The sequence below is a fragment of the Syngnathus acus genome, chromosome 17 (genome assembly GCF_901709675.1).
Source record: "Syngnathus acus chromosome 17, fSynAcu1.2, whole genome shotgun sequence".
Taxonomy (NCBI): Eukaryota; Metazoa; Chordata; class Actinopteri; order Syngnathiformes; family Syngnathidae; genus Syngnathus; species Syngnathus acus.
In genome coordinates, this window is record NC_051102.1 from 9,125,821 (window position 1) to 9,143,657 (window position 17,837).

Genomic DNA, 17,837 nt, shown 5'->3' on the forward strand with positions numbered 1-17,837 from the left:
TGGACAAAACTCCTGGAATGGATCAAGCGGGGGGGGGGAACATAAGCACAACTTTGCAAAGAAGTTGGTAAAATACATGATTGAAAGAAAACAATAGTCAATCACTGTGCCATGATAGCCAATTAGCACTAGCTAGGGGTCTTCGATACGACCTTTTTTCCGACCGTTACAAGTACTCCATTCTTGAGTAGTTGTCGATACCACTACTGCTCTTCCAAGATGCACTACAAATACAAATGTGTACTTTTTTCCAAATCAGGTGACATTGTCTGCCTGAAGCTAAAATCACTCAAGACGTTGTTGCAAATAGGTTTATTACGTTGCATTTAAATGTTCATTCATTGCAGTCACTCAGAGAGCAATTTGGGTCAACGACGCTTTGAAGACCTTCCACGCGTTCAACGCTGCAAAGACAAATAGTGACATCTAGTGGTGATAAGAAACAAACGCACTTAAACGGTACAGTACAGTCATTGTTGAAAACATCTTTTTGCTCTCTTGGTGTCAACTTCATTGCAAAAATGTAAACATTTAGGGGAACAAGAGGGAGGATGTAGTCCATTTTACAAATGTGTTTGTTTGGCACGTTTCTTTATCATAGTGTAAATATTCTAAGTGACAATGGCAAAATGCTTTTTACACGTAGAACGACATCCTAGATGAATTTTCCATAAACGTCCACTTCATGGCAACACCACGGCGATAGCAACATTGATTCGTTGTGCAAATATATTGTGGAATTCAAGCTGAAGTTTGCACGACGGAATAGAAGCAATTCATTGACGACTGTAAACATTTAGTGTATATAAAAACAGACATTATTGTGAGCATTTACATGTACTTCACAGTTTGAGCTGTCAAGCGGGTCACCGGCCCGCCCGAAGGACGGCTAAAGGGCGAGTGGAGCTCGTCGGCCGCTTTGGGCACAGAATTTTAGCAAAGGCCCTGCGGAAGCTGCTGTGACACAGCGGGTAGAGGAAAGGGTTAGTGGCCGAATTGAGCCACAGGAGCCAGAAGGTGACCTCATACCAGTGCTGCGGGATGCATCGCCCTCTGCAGGCGGCGCGGATGATCATCAGTAGGGTGTACGGTGCCCAGCAGATGGCAAACACGCACACAATGATGGCCAGCGACTTAGCAATTTTCTTATCTCTGGACAGACGGTTAGGCTGGGCCGCCCTGCTGCTGCTGCTGCTGCTGCTGGACGGGTCCACTTTGCCCAAATTGGGAGACGAGGATGGGGAGGGGATGATGGCCAGTTTTCTTCCCGTCCTCCAGATGTGGCAAGAGGGGTTGGCTTCCCCTTGCCCGGCGGACACGGCTTCATTTAGCTGAAGGTTGAGCTGGGCCTCCCCGCAGCCGAGCCTCCTCCGGCGTATGTTCAGATAAATGCTGAGGTTGAAGAAAGCCACAGAGATGAAAGGGAAGACGAACTCCAGCATGGAGGCGCATAGCAGGAAGTACCAGGAGTGATAGAATTCGGCGAAGCACTCTTCATCGGGCACCCGACTCCGGCCCACCGCCAGTTCCCAAAATATGATTGCCGGGCCGTAGAGGAGAAAGGCCAGCACCCACACGGCGGTCATCTTGATGATGGCGGGATGAGACGTGCTCTGTCTGGCCCGGTAACTCACCTGCGGCAAACCGTGGCACAAATCACTTCCCCATTTCAGAACCGGTTTGTCATTTCATTGCTTGTAATCGACATCACCTCGTCGTGCACGTCACGTGTCGTTAAATGTACATCGACATTGACTCCATGCTTTCCTTTCAAAGGCACATTTTGTCGTGTCACCGCTGACGACCTTTTGTCTGTCAGTGTTCACAGAGGCAGGCTTTTAAGAGAATGCTGTTTGGCCAGTGGCCTGCTTCTGGCCGGCGTGATTGATCTCGGCACGTTGGGGGGGGGGGGGGGCGATGGCTGCACCAGGGGGAGGAGGACCTCCAATGATCAAAGCTGGCTAATTGAAGAAGAGCCTCCCGCTTTCTCTCTCTTTGTGCTGAAATTTGTATTCATCGCTCTGATGTAAAGTGTTTGCTGGTGAAAGCAAAAAGAACGCTACCTTTGTCTACCACGCCAGGCTTCGTCCCATTTTGGCGTCGCAACGCGCGGACGCGGATTTAATAATTTCATGCATGCAGGCCCCGAGAAAAAAAAAAAAAAAAAAGCTTCAATAGGGATGCGGAGAGTTTGGAAAAATCAACACATCTAGTTTGGAGGAGAAGACTCACAATTGTGGCTTGAGATTTACATTAGCATGGTGTTGTTTCCCAAAGCCAATTTTGTTTATCGAGTAGAGGGTGGCACAGGGCCCAGCTGGGTCAGCCATGATTAACCTGTGCAGATGGGCCCATTTGGGACAATGAGGTGCTGGTGTCACTGCCCCCACCACTAAGCTGGCACGCTGACCAATCAGGAATGAAGCCACTGACTCCACCCTGGCGGGCAAGACTAAACAGTCCCGTCCAATTTGTGTGAATTTTGAAACAATATAAGAAAAAAAATCGCCCCTGATGATTTGTGACCTGGGCAACACAATCTAGGAATGACTTGACATGAAGCTTTTTAACGTTCTCGACGGTCACCCTTTGTCATGGAAACTAATTTAACCTTTAGGGTGTTTATCGTTTCAGGTTCCCACAAAGGCCACGGGAAGGGAAGGGAAGGACGACTCACCGCTCTGGTGACAGATTGGAAGCGGTCGTAGCTGATGAGGACGATGCTGAAGACTGACGCGGAACACAGCAGGTAGTCCATGACCAGCCACAGCTTGCACAGACCCCTGCCAAGCATCCAGCGGCCCGTCAGGATGTAAGGCATGTACACCGGGATGCAGAACGCTCCTGGATAGAGTACATAGGATGAACAGCATTATTATTAACATTGCTTCATTCAAAGTTCATTGAAAATTCATTGGCCCCGCCCTCTGCACGGCCCTGATGATCATTTTAGTTACTTGAAACTCCCACGTGACCTTTCAAAGATGAACAGGTGTATGTTCCTCTGATGGAAAAATTGAACGGTTTCAATCACTCAACACTTTCCCTTGATTTAACACACACTTGCAAATGAAACATTCATTTTAGTCGTAAAATGTGACTGACTACCTTTGCAAAAAAAAAAAAAAAAAAAAAAAAAACATTTTACTGCGGCTTGTGTAAATCAACCAGGTGCAGAGCTGTCCAGTACAGCCAGAATGGGAAGAAAAAGAAAAGAAAAAAAAAAGAAAAATTATTAATGCGCTGTCATTAATATGTCAAAGCCAGCCAGTGTTTCCCTACATAAAGTTATTTGCAACCTGCTCATGACAGTTGTGGACAAGTGTAGTCGGGGGGGGCTGTGCCCTAGATTTACTCCGAGTAGCAACGCCCCTGGATTACGTCAAAGCAGGTTCAAATTGACATGAACCATATAAAATCGTTTTATCAAGGAGAAAACACGGCAGTTTGCACTCAAAGAAAGAAAAGTAATGCCTGAAGATGTACTTACCAACAAGAAAGTCAGATATTGCCAGATTCAGAAAGTAATAATTACATTGCCTCCTCAGACTCTTGTCCACTTTGAAAGCGAACATGACGAGCGCGTTGCCCAAAACTATCACGACCACCAAAGTCACCATCATCACCGTTAGAATGGCAAAGACCGGCCCCGAAAATGCCAAGTTGCTCTGCACTCTTGCGGGGCCATCGTCCAGTTGACGCCCGCTGGAGTTGGACTGGCTGCGCTCCTCCATGTGCTCCTTCCTTCCTTCCTTCCCTCCTTCCTTCCTTCTTTCCTTCCTTTCGGCGCGCCGTCCTCACCGCTGACGTTGAGCGCCGCTGTCCGACAGCCGCACATTCCAAACCGAAGCGCGCTACTGTGCGCCAAAGTTGCCCTTCGAGTGGAGCGAAGGGTGGGCGGGCGTCAGGGCGACGACCTCGACCGACGCATCTCCCAGCGGTCGCTCTCATGCCACCCGGTGATTTAGCCATGCAGGGAGGGAGGAGCGTCGCCGTCGCGTCAAAAAATGATCGTGACACGAGTTGCCGATAGTTATAATCACAAGCATGCATCGAGTTGCTTACATTTAAAGGCTCGATCAATTTATGCAGGTTAGATTGATCTCATTTATTTCCGAAAAGTCCATTTCTACCCCAATATTTTGGACAGAAATTTGTGGTGGCACCCTTGCTGCCTAATTCAGCTACAGTGTGTGCATTAAATTACTTTTGAACTGATCAATGCATTTGAAGTACATTCACTTGACACTGTCCAAATAAATGTACTTACAATTAATTTAATGGTTACATTTTAACTGTAGATTCAATTAAACTGCAATTTCTATACAGTGATATTCCTGCAGTTTTGCAACAACACCAAAAATCCAAATGATCTTCATGATATTACGTCATCTGTGACGGGCTGTGTTAACATATCACAAACTCTGAAGTCACGCTTGACAAGCCATGCATTCTTAATTTATAATATACAGCCATGTGACGCAGCACCGTAAGTGCCATTATCCCGGTTGCGAGGAAATAATGGCTTATTTTTATGTCCCATATTAACCTTTACAGGCATGATCCGGCTAATTTTCTACGCTCGCCAGACCACACAACGATGGCTGTAGTGGCGACGCCATGGAAACGTGAGTTAATTACAGATATCACCAGTCAATTAGTTTTGCACCTGCCTCTACGAACAGAGATTTCACCAGAGCAAAGCAGATGATGAGATGGTTTTGTACACAGAGATAGGCACTCGCAATTTCCTTGCTGTGAATCACTGTGACGACGCGCCCATTGAGCCGTGTGTTACGCTTTTTCACTGCTACAAAACAATCACAGACTTGATATTGAATTCCCAGATGGCACACACTATTGAGTCGTTATTCCTTTCAGTAAACACACACACACACACCGCATAATAACCATATCATGCAGGACTTGAGCACGGGAGCAGGCTGAAGTCCAAAACAATTGTTAATGAGTCAAATATGATTTCCCCTATAAAGGCGTGAGGTTTAAAAAAAGAATTGGGGGGAAAGTGTACACACCATCATCCTTCCCAAATTTGTATTTTTTTCTGCAGAAGCCTTTATCTGATCCTCATTGGGTTCGGACACTCTGTCGCCGTTACCCCAGCTGAGACCCGAAAGAAATGAAAAACACTCGAGATTGCACTGCAACCTGCTAAAGGAGCCCAGAAAGAATTACTGTTACTTTTGGCCAAATAGGACTCGCTACCATCTCACGGAGTTGTGACAAGGGGGACGACATGTTTTTCCACATTACAACCTTGATTATTATTTGCAGATTGTATTTACAATGAGCAATGAACAAATATAATTAAGAGCAGGTAACGTAACTTTGCTTTTCAATAGACAACAATGTAGCTAGCTAGCTATCTCGCTATCTCGCTTATCTATCTAATACATAGGTGTCAAACTCAAGGCCCGGGGGCCAGATACGGCCCGCCATATCATTTTATGTGGCCCGCGAAGACAAATTGTGCATCAAATTCGTGTGTCATTACTAGAATTGCAAATAGTTTTCACTCTTAATAATATCTGTTTTTGAAATATTTGACCAGTTTTTACTCTTCTGATTTGAAAACGAGTTATTTGTCAGTTTGTTTTGTAGCTTTTACTGTATATAATATGAGGTGCTCATACATTTATTTGGGTTGACAGTCATAATGGCCCTCCGAAAGAAGCTATGACTACAATGCGACCCGCGAAAAAAATGAGTTTGACAACCCTGATCTAATATGATATTTCTTTCATCAGTTTAAAATGGCCTTCAGAATATAAAATTGTTCCTGATGGGGGGGATAAAAGGTTCCCCACACCTTTCTTTTCAATTAATCATGCAACATGTACCAAAACAGCAACCAAAAGCTCTCATCAAGTCAATGGCTGCTAATATAAAGGCCATAATACTATTCAATGTTCCATTCAAAAGATCTGGTTTCGTGAAAATGTCGGCAGCTACAAATAACACATATAGCACTCATTCAGAAATGTAACAAAGAAGCTGGCGGGGGGGGGAAATTAAGCTCGTGTGTGGGTCGCAGTCCTGAATTAAAATGAAAAACATACTCGACGTGTAAGCCTGCGGGTGACTTGACTTAATACTTCGCCTTCAACACGTGTTGAGTTTAAAAATAGCTAAAACAAGAAAACTACTCGCTGCAGCTGGATTTGGAAAGACCTGAAGCGACTCATTTGAATATGGAGGACACTCTGAAACAAAGCCCGGCGGGTCCGTGTGAAGTGTTGTCGATTACACCGAGCCTGCTGTGGCATTCCATTATTTCTCCACTCGAGTGTTTGCGTGCGGCGACTGTTGCTCTGGAGTAGCCACGATAGCGTAGCACGCGTAGCCGCAACCGCCAGCCTAAATCACAGCGATCCCAAACAATGTCTACATTTGCTTGCCTTTTCGGGCATCTTGAGAAAGTCAACAGTCATTGATATTTGTTACATGGAGTTTGGGGTTAGAACAGATGAATGAAACAATGCACCTTATCCGCCATTTTATTTGAATGGGATAATTCATATCAGATAAGAATCATTTCATGTTTTGTTTGGAGCCGTGTGACCAAAGTGGCTTCTTGCCATGCTTGGTCACAGCTCCCATGCTAATGCAGTCACGTCAGGGCCAAAACAAAAGTCGCATGACTTCCGAGTCCAACAATCCGTTGGTTACATGCTGCTGGCATTTAGTTGACTTGGGGTGTGCCCTGCTTATTGAATTTTTCATGAATCTATGAATCACAGCACTCCACCCTCATTTCATAAGGGCATCGAGCGAGGCATCACGGAAACGAGCGCACTATTGATTGCAAGCATTAAATTAGAGAAGAAAGAAACATTTTGTGTATTTTGTGTACACACAATACTGTTATGTTTCTGTCTACAATTATTCTGGTAATTCAGGATTTTTTTTTTTAGACGGCGGTTATTGAATTTGGTGTCCTCATGCAAAGATATTTCATGAATATAATTTAAGATGTATTGTACCTTCACTCTGCTCTCCTTATTTGACACATACTGTTGAGATTCCTCAGTCTTGATAGCAAGGGATAGAAAGGAGCTTTGTTTTGACACTGACAAACGACTATCGACCCAATAACGAGACGACACACTTGGTGGACCATCAAAATTCATCACGCAGATCAAACCTTTTGGTGCCTTTGTCAACTTTTGAGCCATTGAAACAAGCTAGGCTATTACGCTCACCATATAGACACTCGCTGGCCAAAACATTAGGAACACGTACCGAGTCTGATTGGATCCAACACACACGGCCGGAAGGGGAACCTCAAAACAATGTTTGTCGTAAACGGTAGAGTAACATTGATGTATCATTGGCCTTGTGGGTGTTGATGAAGTGGGGAGTGCATCAGGGATCAGCTGTGAGACCCTTCATCTTTTGCAGTAGTGAAAATACACATCAGGTGAAAGCAGAGGATTGAAGATTAAAATGACTCTGTGTTGAAAGACAGACTTTTTGGACCCATTGCTCCAGGGTCATTTACATTTCCAAGCAGTCAAATAATTTTCTCCCACTCTCGTTGTGAGGGGAATACATACCTCTCACAGTCCCGTTGTCTGTCTGGCTCATTCGCTTTCCCTGTCCGTCCCGAAAATGTCCCTGCAGGGGATTCTATCTTGTGGTTCCTTTTGAAGCGGTGGCCTCACTTTGGCTCCATTATCTTGTCATTTGTGAGGGATTACGCTTCGGAGCGCTCGCATTCCAACCCCTTTGCTTAAGAAGTGTGACAGCTTACAGTAATTGCCATGCTAATTAGGAACAAGTCAAACAGAGCGCGAGCGAGACGAGCTAGCTGCTTGTCCCTCGCCAGACCTGATTTGACGGATAGGCTTTAACAATTGAGTTACACCTCAACACATAACATAAAGCCAGGTCTGATCGTCGGCACATATCGACAAACAACATTCATATTTGCACTTGAGGACATGGGGGAAAAAAAACAATGCACGTATAGAAAACATCTAAAGACAAATTCGGATCACATCAAACCAAAATATCCTTTTGGTGTCAAACCAAAAAAAAAGCTTTCAGAAGGAGACGGCCATCTATCAATGGAGGTGTGTGCAAGGCATCCCGATAATAGACCCATAACCCCATGTGTTCATCGGCTGACATTTAAAAGGAAACTGAAGTGTTTTTACACAGCATGGTGCACCCTCTCTGACCTGCTGTGTGCAAACATTAGATGAATAACACTCTTGTGGAAGGAGCATCCAACTGTGGCATATAAAAGACTATCTTTAAAAATGTTGGAGGGCCCCTACCTATTATTATTTTTGGGGGCCTAGATTTTGGTAAGCGCCCCTGATCACCGGTGCATCAATAGTTGGGCATGATCCCCCCCCCCCCCCCCCCCCCCCTTTGTAGCTTGGTGGACGTGTACTGTAAGGATTTGGTAAGCAATACGCCCTTACACTGTGCTGCCGATAGAGGGCGCAAGCAGTGCATCATCAAACAGCGGCGCCTGCCCGCCAGTCAAAAACAGCCGAGGTACCAGACCCTGAAATGCTGTCCAAAAAGACATTTTAACCTCAACCGTGTTAAAATGCACACATGCTTGCAGAACAGACGTCATTGGACCTGGACCACACAAATTCTAACCGAATATCAGGACAAGGTAGATCAGGTTCCTTGAGGTCAGGGGGGACGGGCACGACCTTATTGGTTCTAAAAATAAACACTTGAGTCCTGTTTTAACATGGAACCTTTTATATGAAATGTTGCAACGTTGCCTGACTGTAAAAACGTTGCAACATTTCCATTTGATAGATTTAGCATTGTGTCTTTTTGCGTTACTCTCGCTCGCTTGGTCTCTGTGGCTGACACCTGCTCCCTCGTTCAGACCAAACCAGCTTCGTCTAGCCTTAAAATAATGGAAATAACACTTTTTGTGTGCTTGACAATTTTGTCTTTCTTTTCTTAAAAAAAAAACAAAAAAAACAACAGGACGTGAGCAGCAGAGTGCAGATTGAAGACCCTCTTTGGAAGGTACCCAGATGTCAGTGTGCTCTTGCAATGTACCCGCTCGGACCTCATTACCTTCAGTGGATAGACCAAGAAATGGCGTGCACTCATCTCACAGGTGTCAAACTCGAAGCCCGGGGGCCAGATACGGCCCGTCACATCATTTTATGTGGCCCGCGAAGACAAATTGTGCATCAAATTCGTGTGTCATTACTACAATTGCAAATTGTCTTCACTTTTAATATCTTCTTTTTTTTTTTTTTATATTTGACCAGTTTTTACTCGTCTGATTTGAAAACGAGCTATTTGTCAGTTTGTTTTGTAGCTTTTACTGTATATAATATGAGGTGCTCATACATTTATTTGGGTTGACAGTCATAATGGCCCTCCGAAAGAAGCTATGACTACAATGCGGCCCGCCAAAAAAACGGGTTTGACACCCCTAAGTTAGACTCTAACTTAAACATTTGCGATTGACTAAACTGATTATTTTCCAAACTGAAAAAAATATAATCAACTAAGCATTACCTTTCAGTAACATTCGATAACCAGATATTCGCCGATGATCGTAAGTATTGTAAAATGCTCAATAGGCCTGATCAGTGGCCGGGATGAGTGATGAGGAGGTGCTTGTAGCATTTGCTCAGTGTGGTAATCTCTGGTGAAAGATCCCCTTTTATGCTTAGGTCCGCATTTAGCTTGCAGATCAGTGCGCACTCACACATACGTTGGGATGGGTGAGGGGGGGGTGAGGGAGGAAGCTGAGGTGTGTGCACGCTCTCATGTTGGCCAGTTCACTTCCAGACAAGCGTACTGATAACACAGGCTCGCTTTTGCGTCAAAGCCAAGTGAGAGGAGACACAAGGAAGGCCAGGTTCCTCATTCAGGTCTGTCCATTTTGTTGTCATCGTCTGCTAGTTAAATGTAATGTCTGCTTGATCTTAATTGCCACAAAACATTGAGCGCCATCTTTCCACGGGCTTCATTTACATTTAGAATGTGAAAATGAGATTGCTCTAATTGCTGATGACTGCCTGTCTGGCTTTTTAATTGAAACCGGCCTCTGATAGATGAAGCACAACATTTCTGTGCAAATGAGATCCTATTAAATACTTTTTTTGGGGGGGATTGTAATAGAAGGCAAACTTCTGAAATTGCACGACTCAACTTGAATGCCGAATGTGCATTGCCTGCTCTCCTGTCAGAAGCGGCTCGATGAAGTCTCGAAGGAAAATGCCAGTGCATGCTAACTCAATCATTCTCAGCTTTCTGGTGTAAAAATGACCTCACAATCTCTTTTTCTTTTTTCTGCGCTAAGCTACTGCTACTACTTTATATACTAAGTGGATTATATTTCCACCAGTGCTGAGGTTGATATTGCATGAACACTAATTCCAGCATCCTATTAGCCCACGTGGCGTCCTCCGGGCCTGGTCCACTCCGGTCGTGTACTGTTTCACTCCAAAGTCTCGGCAAATATCCAATGGAGCAGCGCGCCTGATTCCTCCGAGGCTTTTGCCGGGAACGTGATGTTGCTCCTCAGCGGCGTTGGTGCGTTCTGACCCACTTGGGCAGCAGCAGCTGTCCTGCGCCTGTTCCTGCAACAGTGTGTTATGTAAAAGAGTCGCAAGGTTGAGCTGCAAGTAGACAACAAGCTCCCAAGTGAAGCTCTCAGCGGCAAATTTCAAACAGCCCTCAGCTCTTCTTTTCCTTTCTGGGTGGTTTGCCAAGGACAAGCATCCCTCCCGATTCTCCCATCGGCAGGGCCATCAACGGGGCTTAAAATAGACACGTTTGTGCTCATGAGGGGACAATGAGAGAGCGAACGAGCTGGCACGGATTGTCGGACAACAAAGTGTTCACTTCCCGGATGAGCCAAGAGCCTGCAACCGTTTGCTGGATAATTAGTCCAAACAAAGTCCGATTTCATTTCTATGCTGTTCAGCCGTTAGTGAAATATGATTCATTTGCTTGTACAGTGTCAATTTGAGTTTTTAAATCGAACAGTTGATGAATCGATTTTTAAATAATGGTTAGCCCTGCTCCGGTACCTTAACAGCTTTTATGGCTGTAAGGATGAGTGACGGATTAAGTCAAGCAGCACGAGATGATCATCTGCTGCTGAGGTTCAGGTTGCACTAAAGAGACACTCAATCCTGGCGTGAGGATCGCTGGCCTCGGGGTGTTTGGTTCAGATCAGAGGAAAGCGGATCTAATGGCCGGATCGCCAGCAGGACCGATCAAAGGAGTCACCGTGTCACTGTGTGTCCTTCTCCAATGATCTGCTCTTGTAGTTGTAGTGAAATATTGGTTACATTTTTGTGCAGGTGTGGAATCTGAAGTTCTGACGGAGGATCTGCAGACGATCTCCGGCGAGCACCACGAGCTCAAGCGTGGAAACGAGCAGGTCGCCCGCTCTCGCCCAAGATGACTTCTACGATGCCGTGTCAGGTCAGCACATCCAAACCAAACGGCTGCTCGTCGAGAAGCAAAAACATTTGAATAAAGTCCGAGAACTGACTCAGGTAGTTCATCTGCTCCGTGTGGCAGGCAGATCGATCATGAGACTATTGTGATGTCATTAGTGGTTGGCAGCAGTTGACAAAATGGGCAAAAAATGGGCACACACTTTTCATCCGGATTGATTTTGTGTTTTTCAGATTGCGTCACTCGTGCTTTCAAAGTTTCACACGTTGTTTTGCGCCGACCAGAATAAATATGGACTGTTTACGTGTTTGTTCACGAGGAGAAGTCTCCCTCAGGGATGGCTGCATTATTCATCGAGCGCTCGGGGCACTGACCACACACACACACACGCACGTATGTGCTGTGAGACGCCGAGCTCAGCACTTCCTTGGTATTTGTGCTGAGCGGAATGCCATGTAAAAAAACACAATCATGGAGCCGCTGAACATGTAATGATGTGACAAAGTTGTAATGAATGAGCAGGTCGGTGCAATATTGTGCACCTCGGCGAGCAAACAAACCGTGGGGTTTGGCCAGGAGGAGGAGCGCCGACGACTGACGAGGTTGTCGCCGGCCGTCTGCCCCACAGAATCTGAGCTGAGCGGCCAGCGACTCCTGCGAAGAGGACGAGGGGAAAAACGCCCCCCTTCTCAGCGGCGGCCGCCGCCATCCCAGCGCGCTCGCCACCGTAATGTCAGGGGAGGGTAACCATGGCAACCGGAACAATGACGCCAAGCAGCAGAGGTGGGACACGCTCTGTTTATTTGCAAACTGGCCGAGGTGATGTTTTGCTGCTTGCGTTGACAATCTTCAAGCGATATCTTCGCTAACTTCAGGAACACGCCTCGATTAGCGCCAACAAGGTGTAACGGGATAGGAGCTTCCGTTGTGTTTTTGCGAGCGGCCCATCCATCCATCCACCTGCTTTAGTTTTGCCAGGCGCTTTGCTGCTGGAAGACGGGACAGACAATCTTTCATTTCCACAGAGGCTCCTTCTCTTTCTTGATCCAACAAGTGATCTTTGAAATCATTTAGCAGGTTCTGGCACAGAAGAAAAAAAAAAGCCGGCTAGCTTTGAAGGGGATTGTGTATGAAATACATAAAACTATTATGATGCTCATTTCATTGAACTTACTAAATTGAGACAATGAAAGATGTTGAACTTTTTAGACCTAACACTTCCAAACAGAAGTCAGACAAACCCAGATATCGGTTCTAATCATACTTAGACTAACAGTTATGAAAAAGAGTCCACCTGAATGTCGGCGGGGAGAGGCGGGGGGGAAATAAAATGGGCCATCTTGCATCTTGTGTTCCGACAAGCGCAGATGGAGCCAGCCAGCACGCAGCCTCTTTCTGTCTTGTTTATTTAACAGAAATAATGCCGTGTATTTGGGTAGGCACCATCTGCCTGCTGCACAAATAAACTAAAACAGCCACAGACACACACACACACAGCTGCGTCCATTTGCAAATTTGCACTTGACACGTTTGCTGGCGAGCTGAGCGTTTTGAAGATGGAAATGTGTCATCGAAAGCTTCATGTTGTCCTGAATTCTAGCTGACTCTTCAAAACCGCTGTTCCATAGAACATCTCTGCCGGCTCCGATGTTCTCCCGAAACGATGTCAGCATCTGGAGCATCTTGAAGAAATGCATCGGCATGGTGAGGACAAACCAAAGTCATTTCTTTCACGTGTTGCAAGTAAAGTCTTGCGGCCACGAGATCTCTTGCGTGCTCAACACAAAAAGTATGAATTGTGTATTGTTTTGTAGCTCAAATGCTTCTCACATATGAACGTGGTCTCTCAGGAGCTGTCCAAGATCGCCATGCCGGTAAACCTGAACGAGCCTCTGAGCTTCCTCCAGCGGCTCAGTGAATATATGGAGCACACCTACCTCATCCGCCGGGCCAACGCCGCCGACGACTCTGTCGAACGGATGAAGGTAACGCCTTCAAGCTCTTGAGAAGAGCTGATTTGCAAATGCTAAAGAAATCAGGCTAATTCCAAACAAACGAGTACAACTTGACCGAGCAAGCGACAATGAGTTCCTTAGTCGATGCCGTCACAGTTGGCAAACAAAACTAACCGTTGTCCGTTGGTAGTGTGTGGCAGCGTTTGCGGTGTCAGCCGTGGCGTCGCAGTGGGAGAGGACCGGCAAGCCCTTCAACCCGCTTCTGGGCGAGACCTACGAGCTCATCAGGTCCGAGGATGCGCCGGTTAGCTTGATGAATGCGCTCGTAATCGTGACGTCGTTGAGCTTGATTGGTCTCGCTGTCCTCCAGAGATGATTTGGGCTTCAGGTGGCTTTCCGAGCAGGTGAGCCATCACCCTCCTGTCAGTGCCTTTCACGCCGAGGGCCTGGAGGAGGATTTCGTCTTCCATGGCTCCATCTGCCCCAAAATCAAGTTTTGGGGTAAAAGCATAGAAGCGGAGCCCAAAGGAGTCATCACACTGGAACTTCCCAAGTGAGCGTCAAGCCGTCAACTTTTGCCTGTCGCGTCCGCCTTCTCACCTCTGTCCTCCTCCAAAGGTACAACGAAGCCTACACCTGGACCAACCCCACCTGCTGCGTCCACAACATCATCGTCGGTCAGCTCTGGATCGAACAGTACGGCAGCGTGGAGGTCGTCAATCACAAGTAATGCTCCTCCCATTGTTTGTGTGTGTTTGTGTGTGCATCGGAGGAGGCGTGACCAAAGCTTGTGCGACAGGACCGGTGAGCGCTGCAGCATGACCTTCAGACCTTGTGGCCTCTTTGCGAAAGAGCTCCACAAAGTAGAAGGATACATTCTGGATAAAAGGTAGCATGTGTTTCGCAACATTTGGACAGCCTAACCTAAACTTAGTGTTAACTCTAACCTCACCATCTTGTGCAGCAAGAGGAAGCTCTGTGCCATCTATGGCAAATGGACCGAGTGCTTATACACGGTGGAGCCCGCGACCTTCGACGCCCACAAAAAATGCGACAAAAAGAGTTCGGAAGAGAAAAAGGGCTGCAAAAGGGTAAAGCTCCTGTTTTGTGCATTTCTAGTCTTTCTGTTGAGTCAATGGTGGCTGAGCATGCACACGTGCGTCTATGTGGCCTCAGAGCAGCGTAGACGAAGAGCCCGAGGAGATGCCGCCGCCGCCTGACGCCGAGACGGTGCAGGTGATCCCGGGAAGCGAGCTCATCTGGAAGATAACGCCTCGTCCCGACAACTCAGCCAAGGTTAGCCGGTTTGAAAAACCTATATTACATCTTATTCTCTCTGGTACATTTCCTTGTGTTGCTTTTTGCAGTTTTACGCCTTCTCCACGTTCGCCATGCAGCTGAACGAGCTGGACAAGAGGATGGAGGGACTTCTGCCAAACACAGACAGTCGTCTTCGACCTGACATCCGTGCCATGGAGAACGGAGATATTGGTATGACCACGCATGCGACTCAAGCGGCAAACATATTTGGGAAATGTCGCAGACCCTATGACAAGGCTTTTTTGTTTTGTGTGTGTGCTCATATGGCAGACGTAGCAAGTGGGGAGAAGAAGCGACTGGAGGAAAAACAGCGAACAGCCCGGAAGAATCGTGGCAAGTCGACAGACGCCTGGAAAAACAGGTAATTAGGTCATCTATGAGCCGCATTCACTCATGAACAAATCGCTGCACTGGGACCAGCAGGGTTCACCCTGTTGACTCTTTGCTGCCCCTATCAGGACAGCGTGCGCAAATGCACATCTTGATCATGAATTGTTGTTCAACATCCAAAGGTGGTTTCAGCAGGGAGCCAATCCACACAGCAAAGCTCAAGACTGGCTGTGCATGAAAGGTTACTGGGACAGGAAGTACACGCAGTTGCCCGACATCTACTAGCACCAGCAACCGCAACGTTTCCTTTCCTCAAAACTTTCAACACTAAGTTAATGGATTCATAACTGCCAGCACGTTAGGACCAGTGTGAACAATAGAGCACAAAGTTAAAATGCATTTTGACGTCATTCAAGAGACTTATTATTCACTCCCTGTGTGATTTGATCCTCAGTTTTATTTTGTGTAGATTTTTGCACTTTTTTTTTTTTTCTCAAATAGTGTTAACGCTTTGCTTGTCATAGTGAACATTTGTACATGTCAGGAACATGTATAGAGTAGGAGCATTGCATTGATTTGTTTTTGTACATCAGCACAATAAGCTGCTCTCTGACTGTGAAAAGTCACGTCTGATGACGTACGCGTACGATAAGTGCATGTGAATCACGGTAACTATGCAAGCACTTCCACAAGCCTCATCAGGTGAGTAGCTGCTCTTTAACAATCTTTCCTATTGTTCAATAAAAGTTCAATTACAACGGAAAGCTCCTGGTCTCACTTGCTTTTACTCAGTGCTTCTCAAACAGTGGGGCGCGCTGACACTGACGGCTCGTGAGTGAACGATTCGTTCAAAAGACCGACTCCTTTCAGTGAACCAGAGTGAACGAATCCCTTCCTAAAGTGATTCGTTCTTTTTTCAGTTCATATGACTTCAACCAGTAGGTGTCGGTAATGCGCATTGAAGCTGGTGCTACCTCGCCGTAAAACAAAACGAAGAAGAAAATGACGTAACTTCCTGTTTACCATACGAGTCGTGAAATTGCATTTCCCTTTCACCAACTGAACAGGTCTGTGAGTGAACGAGTCAGTGAGTGATTTGCATTTCCAGTTGATCGCGAGAACGGATCGGTGAGGGAACGAATCCTGATTTTCCCGTTCGCGAACGAGTCAACGGGTCAACTGCCTTCCTTCCCGTGCATCAATGGATCAGTCGGTGAACGTGTTGCGTCTCCCTCCTGGCGTGAACTATGTAAGCCAGAATGTCGATTTACGATTTGCAAAAGAAAGAAAGAACCGCTCACTGAAACACCACTCCTTTTATGCACGTTTTCTCCAAGCTAACGGCTAACTATTGCATGAAGGGATGCGCCGTTATGCAACAACGGGGAGATTATGCTTCTCTTAGGGTAATCTTTGTTTTATAACACTTAAAATGACGTGTATGCATATGTACGCCTAAATATTGTTATCCAATATATACTGCAATTTCACATTAGATTGCTGGTTTGAAATTTACTTTTATTATTATTATTTTAATAAACATTAAAACCTGTTCAAACTTGCCTGGTGTTTTATTCCTTAGAACTAGGGTTAGGGTTAGAGCTAGGGTTAGGGTTGGAGTTAGGGTTAGAGCTAGGGTTAGGGTTAGAGCTAGGGTTAGAGCTAGGGTTGGGGTTAGAGCTAGGGTTAGGGTTAGAGCTAGGGTTAGGATTAGGGTTAGCGCTAGGGTTAGAGCTAGGGTTAGGGTTAGAGCTAGGGTTGGGGTTAGAGCTAGGGTTAGGGTTAGAGCTAGGGTTAGGATTAGGGTTAGGGTTAGAGCTAGGGTTAGGGTTAGAGCTAGGGTTAGGGTTACACTTAAATATTGTTATCCAATATATCTACTGCAATTTCACATTAGATTGCTGGTTTGAAATTTACTTGTATTGTTGTTGTTGTTATTATTATTATTATTATTTTAATAAACATTAAAACCTGTTAAAACTTGTCTGGTGTTTTATTCCTTGTTGTTATTTATTTATTTTATAACACTTAAAATAACGTGTATGTATATATACGCCTAAATATTGTTATCCAATATATCTACTGCAATTTCACATTAGATAGCTGGTTTGAAATTTACTTTTATTATTATTATTATTTTAATAAACATTAAAACCTGTTCAAACTTGTCTGGTGTTTTATTCCTTGTTTTTATTTTTTTGGCATGAAAACAAAAATCTGACATTTGGTTAACTGCTTTATATGACAATATGTATATGTGTTTTACATTGTGTAATATGTGTTGGTGTCCCCCAAAATAAAGAGCAAGTAGTCAAATACACATTCTTGACACGTACAAAAAATGCATAAAGTTATTAGGTACAGCTGAAAATGGTGGTGTACCTTATGGAGTGTCTGTGTGACGTCACAGATCAACCAGCCAATCAGGAGGTGGGGGTGAGGGCGGGTGTGGCACTTTTCACTTTCAGTTCAGCTTCGGCCATGATTTTTCCCTAATGAAATGGCCTGTTATTAGGTACACCTAAAAATGGCGGTGTACCTAATGGAGTGTCCGAGTGATGTCACAGATCAACCAGCCAATCAGAAAGTGGGGGTGAGGGCGGGTGTGGCACTTTTCACTTTCAGTTCAGCTTCGGCCATGATTTTTCCCTAATGAAATGGCCTGTTATTAGGTACACCTAAAAATGCCAGTGTACCTAATGGAGTGTCCGAATGATGTCACAGATCAACCAGCCAATCAGAAAGTGGGGGTGAGGGCGGGTGTGGCACTTTTCACTTAAATCAGGGGTGTCGACCTCCAGT

General features: G+C 45.6%; 2 protein-coding genes across 4 annotated transcripts; one reads left to right on the top strand and one right to left on the bottom strand.

The window, feature by feature from the left end:
- Positions 1-297: 297 nt before the first annotated feature.
- On the bottom strand, positions 298-3,908 carry LOC119136983 (histamine H3 receptor). Its single transcript, XM_037275919.1, has 3 exons — positions 3,491-3,908; positions 2,678-2,844; positions 298-1,634 (listed from the first exon to the last, which is right to left on the bottom strand). The coding sequence occupies exons 1-3, from the start codon at positions 3,732-3,734 to the stop codon at positions 867-869; spliced, it is 1,179 nt and encodes a 392-aa protein (XP_037131814.1). The 5' UTR covers positions 3,735-3,908; the 3' UTR covers positions 298-866.
- Positions 3,909-9,774: 5,866 nt separating this feature from the next.
- On the top strand, positions 9,775-15,799 carry LOC119137416 (oxysterol-binding protein-related protein 1). Of its 3 annotated transcripts, none has more exons than XM_037276712.1 (14): positions 9,775-9,890; positions 11,331-11,454; positions 12,059-12,213; positions 13,031-13,134; positions 13,281-13,415; positions 13,576-13,673; positions 13,756-13,938; positions 14,004-14,111; positions 14,185-14,274; positions 14,350-14,476; positions 14,562-14,681; positions 14,753-14,876; positions 14,976-15,066; positions 15,218-15,799. In XM_037276712.1, the coding sequence occupies exons 3-14, from the start codon at positions 12,180-12,182 to the stop codon at positions 15,318-15,320; spliced, it is 1,317 nt and encodes a 438-aa protein (XP_037132607.1). In that variant the 5' UTR covers positions 9,775-9,890; positions 11,331-11,454; positions 12,059-12,179; the 3' UTR covers positions 15,321-15,799. The 3 variants fall into 3 exon arrangements, with proteins under 3 accessions (XP_037132607.1, XP_037132608.1, XP_037132609.1); XM_037276713.1 differs by having other exon boundaries at positions 13,059-13,134; XM_037276714.1 differs by having other exon boundaries at positions 12,065-12,213; positions 13,059-13,134.
- Positions 15,800-17,837: the final 2,038 nt, after the last annotated feature.

Coding starts and splice junctions, on each gene's coding strand:
- LOC119137416 (XM_037276712.1), top strand. CDS start 12,180: ATGGCAACCGGAACAATGACGCCAAGCAGCAGAG. Junction 13,416..13,575: donor ACTCTGTCGAACGGATGAAG/GTAACGCCTTCA, acceptor GTCCGTTGGTAG/TGTGTGGCAGCGTTTGCGGT. Junction 15,067..15,217: donor ACAGACGCCTGGAAAAACAG/GTAATTAGGTCA, acceptor CAACATCCAAAG/GTGGTTTCAGCAGGGAGCCA.
- LOC119136983 (XM_037275919.1), bottom strand. CDS start 3,734: ATGGAGGAGCGCAGCCAGTCCAACTCCAGCGGGCGTCAACTGGACGAT. Junction 2,845..3,490: donor AATATCTGACTTTCTTGTTG/GTAAGTACATCT, acceptor TACTCTATCCAG/GAGCGTTCTGCATCCCGGTG. Junction 1,635..2,677: donor TCCAATCTGTCACCAGAGCG/GTGAGTCGTCCT, acceptor GGTTTGCCGCAG/GTGAGTTACCGGGCCAGACA.